Below are 9581 nucleotides of genomic sequence, written 5' to 3'. Positions count from 1 at the left end.
TTTCTGGATGACTAGTGAAGCAAACACAAAGGAAGGGAAAACCCAGAAGTTTCTCTCCTTTTGCTGTCTTGGTTACAGCAATCATTTCCACATGAAGTTTCACAAAGGCATGTTAATTTGTCAACATCTGATTTTGCCTTTCATTTTGACTCATCCTGTCTTCATTACCGTAAAATTATGGAAAATATTTATTGAAATTAATGAATTTGGACTATCATTAAATGTAATCGCACAGCTTTTTACTGTGTTCCCCGTAGCAAATCACAGTTCTCGTAAATAATCAGCCAACAAGATAATAAAGTGTTTTCACAGCATGACATTGTCACGGTCATTCAGGTGCTGATAGCCTCGGGCAAGGTGTGACCTAGCCTGTTTACTCAAACATGGAGGGTTCTCTTCAACAAACAGAGGAACCTGATGACATTAAGCTGGCTTGTAATAGAGATGGTCTCTCACCAATAACATCCTTTCCTAACCTAAACCCTTGTAAAAAGAGACTAAACTAGACCTAATAAAAATGGTTTACTTTACGTGTACTTCTACATATAGGACTGTGTACAGTATATATTATTTTTTGTTTTACTAATCACACTAACCTCACAAATATATATATTTTTCAGGGGGAGGCACGGCACAAGAGCCCTTGTCAAAATAAATCCAGGCATGGACCAGCAGCAGTGTATCATTGATACCCACCACATCACGACACACACCATGGGCAGAGGAGATCTTGGCCGAGGGGAGGGGAAGAAGAGGCTGCGCTACATGCTGAAGGACGGTAGCTGCCCCGTGGTGTTCCACCAATCCCCGGGCCAGTGGAGCTTCTTCCTGGCCGACATCTTCACCACGCTAGTGGAGCTCCGCTGGAGGGTCATGCTCCTCATCTTCTGCCTCTCCTACGTCCTCTCCTGGCTCTTCTTCAGCGTCCTCTACTTCCTGATCGCCTACGTCCACAAAGACCTGGAGGACCATGACTCGGCTCCGTGTGTGGCGAACGTCCGCAGTTTCACCTCCGCCTTCCTGTACTCCATGTCGACCCAGGCGACTATCGGCTACGGCTTCCGGGTGATGACGGAGAACTGCATGGTGGCCATCGTAGTGATGACTATCCAGGCCCTGATGAGTTGCTTCATCGACACAGTCGTCATCGGCATCACCGTGGCCAAAATGGCGTGCGCGAGAAAGAGGGCGCAGACAGTGGGCTTCAGCAGCTGCGCTGTGGTCAACACTCGCGACGGTGCCCTGTGCCTTGTGTGGCGTATTGCCGACTTCCGCAGGAACCACATCCTGGAAGGCACCGCCCGGGCGCAGCTGGTCCGCCCCACGAAGCACCCCTCTGGGATGATCTCCGTGACCTACCAGGACCTAGACATCCAGAGTAGACACCTCATCCTGGCCACCCCGGCCAGCATCGTTCACAAGCTGGAGCCTGGGAGCCCCCTCTACAGCCTGGGACCGGACAGCCTGACGGAGGAGGACTTTGACCTGGTAGTGTCCTTCACCTACACCGGTGACTCCACAGGAATCCTGCACCAGACACGCACGTCTTACACCCCGGCGGACATCCGCTGGGGCCAGCGCTTCCAGGACATGGTGCAGGTGGGGAGGAGGCACTACAAGGTAGACTATGCCCTGTTTCATCAGACCACCTGGGTGCAGACACCCATGGTCAGCGCCCAGGAGGGGGACAGGGGGAGACCGCCGACCACTGAGTCTATCGTCCAATCGCAGCAGCCGTTTGTGAGATCGAGCAGGAAATTCCGGAGGTCCTTGGCTGATGTCAGTGAGGAGGTGGTTCAGGAGGCGTGGCTCTGATGACGCTGTGATAATCCCAAAACAGCAGAGACAGATAACTACATTGTTACATTATCGTTATATAGTACATTATCACACAGGACTTCAGTAAAGGACTTGAGTAAGTGTAATAGGGTAGTTTCATTGTAAATAACTATTTTATATAATATTTTATACTCCTTTGTTATTTCCTTTATGAATGTAATAATTTAACTAAATGTTATTTTCTATCAGTTAAATAAACAAGGCGTACGTTGTTAGTCACATCTGACGTCCGAGGTCTGGCCTCATTTGAACGTCTTTGTTGTGATGGACAGACTGTGCACCAAATTTAAAATAAATATACTTTTTTCTGATGTGATGGTCGTAAAGTTTTTTTCAAATACAAAAATACCTCCATGTTTCTTTAGTGGAAAGTAAAAAAGATGAAGATTATTGTGCATTGTAGTGAATAGTCATATGCAATATATTTACAGTTCCATGCTAAACCATGTGTTTAATTCAACCTGCATCACATTCTACACTGGGGTTAAATCACAGAGCTGTTAGTTATCACTGACTTCTGCGCCAGTACCTCTATATCACCACCTTGTGTTCACTGTGTGTGCGTGCGTGCGTGCTGTAGACTAGTATACTCAAAGTATATAAGATGACCTAATAAACTATTACTTAGTCTAAGGTTGATTAAAATAATAAAATGTATATTATAACAAAATTGTAGTATTATTTTTAATAGCCCATTTATCAGTCTCATTATAATCGTGTGCGCGCATGGGCTTTGAACATGATGAACTATTTGATGCTGGAGTCCAAACAAGCGCTGTAGCTTTCTATTGGTCGACTACAACGACAGGGCGGGGGATAGGCACATGTGTTTTCAAAGTCCGCCCGTGCAAAGCAAAGTATCTTCAGTGATTGCTGAAGAGGTTGATGGCAGTAATTACGATGTCTATCCGGATATCAAATATGAATGGTGGAACCCAAATATGGATATTAACGCAAAAACCTACCTGGATGCATGGGATGTATTAGAATAAATTACCGCTGATTTGCTCTCCACAGATCAACAGGTAAACAATGTCCCGTTACTTCGTTCTAACGGTGTAGTCTACGTGGGAATAACGGTGCAACCGTGAATAACGAGTCTTCTGTATAATGTTGAACCGGACTACAAATTGAACCGGACATAGCCTACTTTATTTCTACAAAGAGTGATCATCTAAAATATAACCAAAGAGCCCCAGACAGTGTTTATGCAAAAAATATTGTTATTTATTTCAGTTTTACTGTCTTTGAGGAGGCTGTCTCATATTTATAGTGTTCAACAAGCACTTTTTTCGATATACTTCAGAGAGTTAGGGAGTTAATTTAATTTTCTGTGGGTTATAGGCTACTAATTGTGTGGGTATCGATGCGTCAGCGAGATTCAAGTATGTTTAATTTAAGCCACTCATATCCAATGAGTAGCCGAGGTAGTGCTCCCTTATCAGTTGGAAGGTGTTTTGACTTGACAACTAAACATAAACCGTTACTTTCTTCCTTTAGTGCACCTGTCACGCAGAGAAAAAAGGAGCCTGTAGGCCAGCCCAGGTTGATATGATCATGCCCAGTAGCCTACACCCATTGCTTCAGAAAATAAATAAATATATATATATATAATTGATCAGTATTTATTCATCGCTGTTTCTTATAGTGTGTTTCTGTATTTGATTATTCCATTGGCCGTTATAGACCTATGCATTCATTATGACAGTCGGCCTAGCCTACCTAAATATATTAGGCTACACTTATTTGATTATGATCCGAATTTAAAGTTAGACTAGGAAAAATATTTCTCTCAATCGTAATGTTAATTCTGACAACATGATTCAAAACAATGAATTAAAGCCAACTGTCAACCCTGACATCCCATAGTAGCAGGTCATTCCATAATGAATGGTGCTGCAGTGCTGCTGAATATTGGATAGAAATTATTGATCTATTCTTTGCAATAATATATTTCTTTTAAACGAGCAGGTTTATGTAACCAGTTTCCATCTGTCTCAGCTGGTGCTGTCCTAATTGCACGCAGGCAAAATAAACAGTTGCAGTCTGTGTGGTGCAGCTAAGCCCAGTGCACACAGTCACACTCTGATGACCTGGTTAGATAAGGGTTGATGTGGAATCTAATGAATGGACTTCACAATGACAGATTTCATTTGAGGAAACAGATTGGGTGTAACTGAGGCGTGCTGTCTGTTGATTTCCAGACCAGTCTTATTTGTTGTCCCTGACCTTTAGGACTCAGTATCACTTTGATACTGTAGCCAGCGTCTTGGCCGGTGTCAGATGTGTATACAGGATATCTTTCCATTGGTTTATCCTGTCATCATTACCTTTGTTTTAGCCTTGAGTCAATGCATTTAGTGGTGTTGGTGTTGTGGTACAACACAGGTATTGGTAGATGGTCAGTGGGGCCAGATGACTTGTTAGATAGCAAGGAAGCATAGTGATTATGAGGTGGTTGCAGTCTGATTTGGCCTGTTAATTGTAATAGGGTGTTGTGTGTGGTGGTGTAGTTAGTTAGCTGGAGAAGATTAGGACGTCCCATAGGAAGCTCATTCACAGTGAACCAGCCTCTATCTCTCTCATGATAGTAGGCCTGGCCTATGGGTCATACGTCGCTACATGAAATATTCACCGATAACCTCATGAAATGCAGATGTAAAAATAGATACAAGTAATTGTTATTTTGTTGTTTTATTCCAGGTGTTTCACTGATCTAGTGGTATCTCAAGAGTTCAGCTGTCTATTGTGTTCAACACAAACATGATGGATTGATCATGATAAATTACATTTTAAGTAGGATTTCGTCCATTTAAACTAAATACTTGTTTAATTACTTTTTTTGTTGAAGGAGAGTATTGTATATGAAATTAAAATGCGATGCAGAAAGGTGGGAGGGATAGTTTGGAAGGTGGAGTTTGGGACTAAACCCCAGTCTCCGGCGGGAACAGTATATATGCATAGCGCCCCAGGAGTTATAACAAATTAAGCTCCAAACTCCCAATAATACAGCATGCAGATCAACACTAATTTCTATTCCTAGTCAACCTGACAGTGACATCACTGGATGAGCAAAACAGAGATGAGGGACTTGGATGAGATGGAGCTTTCAAGACAACTAGGAACTCTGGGAAAAAATCATGATGTCAGTGATCTTCATGTCGGAAAGTCTGAGTTCTAAAAAGATGCCTGAGTTTCCCGACTTGGAATTCCAAGTTGGATGCCTGTTTTTTTCCCAGAGTTCCCTGTTGTCTTGAACGCACCTCTGTGCGTTTTCAAAGTCACATTCAGTAAAGAGTGCAATATTTTCAAGGGATAATTAAATTAATTAAATTATACACACTGATTTCTTCTACTTTAGAGCCTTTATCTTTTACAATCAAAAGGCCTACTTAGTGTAAATCAGTTGGTAATAGCCTACTCTAAATACCAAGCGTTTACGCCAAGGGAATTTGAGAGTGCGGACACGTATTCACTATCCAATATGTTTCATTGGACAAGACAGATCACACCTCATAACGAGACACAAATGTGTCTTTTCAACCCGCAAGGGTCAACCAAAATAACCATAGTGTGCAACCGACTGCCTCTCAGACGGGACTTCACCCAAATGACATCTTGACCTTCTCTCTGTGACGGTGGTTCAAATCACTGTTAGTTGTTTTGGCATTAGGGTGGAAGTATGCCGGCAGATAATAATTCATACCCTGTGGTGCATTCTAATGACTCTCTCAGGCCACACAAATGCAGTCGATAGTTACTTGGTTTTCTAGTTCAGTTGTCCTTGTTGCTCTGCACTGCAAGGTTATGGTTGCTTTAAATGAGACCCTCCTGTATAGAGCTTGTTTACAGGCTGGCCCTTTAAACCTGATTACATGATTACGTTATAGAAGTTGTTGAGTTAAGAGTAGAAGAAGAAACTGAACAGGTGTTATTCTATTCCCCTAGTAGATCATTGAAAGATCCCACAGAAAATACTGACTAAAATATGTCTATTTAACTCTTACAGTGGTGGACAAGCATTAGACATTAGCACTATGTAAATAAACAATTGGGGGAAAAATATCAAGTAAAAAGATATTGGGAAAAGGTATGATCACTGATATTTTTTGCAGAAACCCACATACATGGACACCACAGGAGAACGGCTTATAATAATGTCAGGAACGGAGCGAATGGAATGGCATTAGACACCTGGAAACCATATGTTTGATGTATAAGATACCATTCCACCGATTCAGCTCCAGTCATTACTATGAGCCCATCCTCCCCAATTCAGGTGCCACCAACCTCCCGTGATGGACACACATAGTGGTTCCTTTGTGCTCCAATGACTTGTTTGATTAACATGAACCTGATCTGTAATGTGACTTTCAATTGGCTGGTCTAGCCTAATTAATACGAGCACTAAGCAGAGCAGAGAGGATCTGTTACCTTGTCAGCTGCCACAGAACTGGAATAAAAAATGTCTGTGTCATGTCTCCAATCCCTGAGCCCAACATTTACTTAAATATTCTAAAATGTACAGTAGAATGTATTTACTTCCATGTGAATTGTCAAGTTGTGGTGCTGGCAGCTTTGAGTGTTGAATGCATCATTTAGACAATAGGTTGAACGCCGCTGATCTGTCCTCGTGGTTCCATTAGTCTTAACACAGACTTTTCTTCCTGCTTGTCCTTTCCACAGCCCACTTCACTGATGAGGTCCAAGACACCCATAAGAGAGGAGGACTGAGCAGGCCCCTCGCCGGCACAGCTCTCCTCTGGAGAAGCCCAGGTGCAACAGCAGCAGGGGCAGCTTTTCCCCATCCAAGTCCCTAGGACCCTATCGTCCTAAACTCCACATTTCCTGTCTTAGTGGGACCCCGCGAGCGTTCAAAACTGTTTCTCCAACGCTTCTACCAAAAACTCAGACTGTTTTCCAGAGCAGAAGCAGCGGTTGGGCCCAGCTGCTCCTCCTCCCAAGGGGAAGCCATGGGGAGCGTGCGAAGCCACCGCTACAGCATTGTCTCCTCCGAGGAAGATGGCATGAAGCTGGCCGCCATCGCCGCCGTGCCCAACGGCTACACCAACGGCACGGTGGCCAAGGTTCACGCGGCGCAGCAGCAGGCTGTGAGCCGCTTCGTCCAGAAGGACGGCCACTGCAACGTGCAGTTCATCAACATGAGCGAGAAGGGCCAACGTTACCTTGCCGACCTGTTCACCACCTGTGTGGACATCCGCTGGCGATGGATGTTGATCATCTTCTGCCTGTCCTTCCTCCTCTCCTGGCTCTTCTTCGGCTTCGTCTTCTGGCTGGTAGCGCTCTCCTACGGCGACTTGGAGAACGAGACGCAGATGTGCGTGTCCAACGTCAACAGCTTCACCGCCGCCTTCCTCTTCTCCGTGGAGACGCAGACCACCATTGGCTACGGCTACCGCTACGTCACCGAGGAGTGTCCCGTGGCCGTCTTCATGGTGGTCTTCCAGAGCATCTTCGGCTGCATCATCGACGCCTTCATCATTGGCGCCATCATGGCTAAGATGGCCAAGCCCAAGAAGAGGAACGAGACGCTGCTCTTCAGCCACTACGCCACGGTAGCCATGCGGGACAGCAAACTGTGTCTGATGTGGCGCGTGGGGAACCTGCGCAAGAGCCACCTGGTGGAGGCCCACGTGCGCGCCCACCTCCTCAGGTCGCGAACCACGGCCGAAGGCGAGTATATCCCCCTGGACCAGATGGACATCGACGTGGGCTTCGACAGCGGCGTCGACCGCGTCTTCCTGGTGTCGCCCATCACCATTGTCCACGAGATTGACGAGGACAGCCCCTTGTACGAGATGAGCAAGCAGGAGCTGGAAACGTCCCAGTTTGAGATGGTGGTGATCCTGGAAGGTATGGTGGAAGCCACGGCCATGACCACCCAGTGCCGCAGCTCCTACGTGGCCAGCGAGGTTCTCTGGGGCCACCGCTTCGAGCCAGTCCTGTTCGAGGAGAATAACTACTACAAGGTGGACTACTCGCGCTTCGAGAAAACCTACGAGGTGAGCAGCACGCCCCAGTGTAGTGCCAGGGACCTGGCCGAGAAGAAGTCTCTGGTCTCTTGCTCCAACTCCTTCTGTTATGAGAACGAGGTGGCCCTTGAAAAAGTGGAGATGGAGGAGACGTTTGATGAGGAGAAAGAGGAGGATGGGGAGGAGAAGGAGGAGGTAAAAATGGAGGATCAGGGTGCTATTGAGAACGGCATTGAGAATGCAACACTGGAGGAGACAAACACAGACACAGTCTCTGTAGATTCTGAACACAATCAGGATACCAGGAGTCTGACGATGCCTTCAGAAGCAAGGCCTCTAAGACGAGAATCAGAAATATGACTGCAGAGATGTTAGGGGGGAAATACTACATGAAATACTATTATGATAGGTTTGACCTTTGCTCCTAACGGCTGTCTGTACTACTGCAGGATGGCTTGACTGTGAGGTGAGTGTCATTTTCTGAGGAAGATACTCAGGCACAAGTGAATACAGAATTAACAGACCAGAGAAAATGATGCAATATTATTTATTCTCTTCACACAAGTCCCTCATCTGGTGGGAGGCGATGGGAGATTGACTGAGAGGAGTTGATGGCTCTTCTGGCCCGTGGCACTATAGGAATGAGACGGGTTAGGTAGCATTTTATACTGTGTGTGTGTGTGTGTGTGTGTGTGTGTGTGTGTGTGTGTGCGCGCGTGCGTGCGTGCGTGCGTGCGTGCGTGCGTGCGTGCGTGCGTGCGTGCGTGCGTGCGTGCGTGCGTGAGCCTTTGAAAGTAGCAAGAGAACATTAGAAATTTGTCACATTGAGACATTCCACATGAAAAATTATATATACCTATACTTTAGTAGTATTACTATATTTATTTACTAGTGTTTATGCGGATTTGACTGTAGCATACTGTAGTATTTACTATAGTGTTTTTGCAGACATTACTGTAGTATACTGTAGTATTTACTATAGTATTTTGCAGACATTACTGTAGTATACTGTAGGTTTTACTATAGTGTTTTTGCAGACATTACTGTATTATACTACAGTATTTACTATAATGCTTTTGCAGATATTACTCTAGTATACTGTAATATTTACTATAGTGTTTTTTCAGACATTACTGTAGTATACTGTAGTATTTACTATAGTGTTTTTGCAGACATTACTGTAGTATACTGTAGTATTTACTATAGTATTTTTGCAGACATTACTGTAGTATACTGTAGGTTTTACTATAGTGTTTTTGCAGACATTACTGTAGTATACTGTAGTATTTACTATAGTGTTTTTGCAGACATTACTGTAGTATACTGTAGTATTTAATATAGTGTTTTTGCAGACATTACTGTAGTATACTGTAGGTTTTACTATAGTGTTTTTGCAGACATTACTGTAGTATACTGTAGTATTTACTATAGTATTTTTGTTTTATTCCCTTTTTTATTCTCTTTTGTTATATGTGGTCTATCTGTGGCACTAATTGGGGTGTGGGGAGGGGAATGTGCAGGACATATGCAAATTCAATATTAGCATACCAATACAACAAAGAATGATATAGTAAGCACTACATCAGGCTTCCCCAACTAGTGGCCCGCGGGCCGAATTTATTTGGCCCCCCCAGTTTTCATTATTTAGCATTTTCATTGTTGGACATAAAAGACTGTAAAAACACCAGGAAATCAGTTACAAACGATTTTTATTTCAGAAATCTGTTGCCAACTATTCCCACGCGTAAT

General features: G+C 44.3%; 2 protein-coding genes across 2 annotated transcripts; both read left to right on the top strand.

Annotated features, from left to right (window-relative positions):
* The first annotated feature begins 663 nt into the window (after positions 1–663).
* LOC120044086 (inward rectifier potassium channel 16-like) lies at positions 664–1815 on the top strand. The gene has a single exon (XM_038988674.1). It carries the CDS (start codon positions 664–666, stop codon positions 1813–1815), a length of 1152 nt encoding a protein of 383 aa, XP_038844602.1.
* Positions 1816–6533: 4718 nt separating this feature from the next.
* LOC120044680 (inward rectifier potassium channel 2-like) lies at positions 6534–8192 on the top strand. Its single transcript, XM_038989355.1, has 2 exons — positions 6534–7967; positions 8019–8192. The coding sequence occupies exons 1-2, from the start codon at positions 6813–6815 to the stop codon at positions 8190–8192; spliced, it is 1329 nt and encodes a 442-aa protein (XP_038845283.1). The 5' UTR covers positions 6534–6812.
* Positions 8193–9581: the final 1389 nt, after the last annotated feature.

Source organism: Salvelinus namaycush, chromosome 3, assembly GCF_016432855.1.
Source record: "Salvelinus namaycush isolate Seneca chromosome 3, SaNama_1.0, whole genome shotgun sequence".
Lineage (NCBI taxonomy): Eukaryota > Metazoa > Chordata > Actinopteri > Salmoniformes > Salmonidae > Salvelinus > Salvelinus namaycush.
This window is presented reverse-complemented; position numbering and strand designations above follow the sequence as displayed.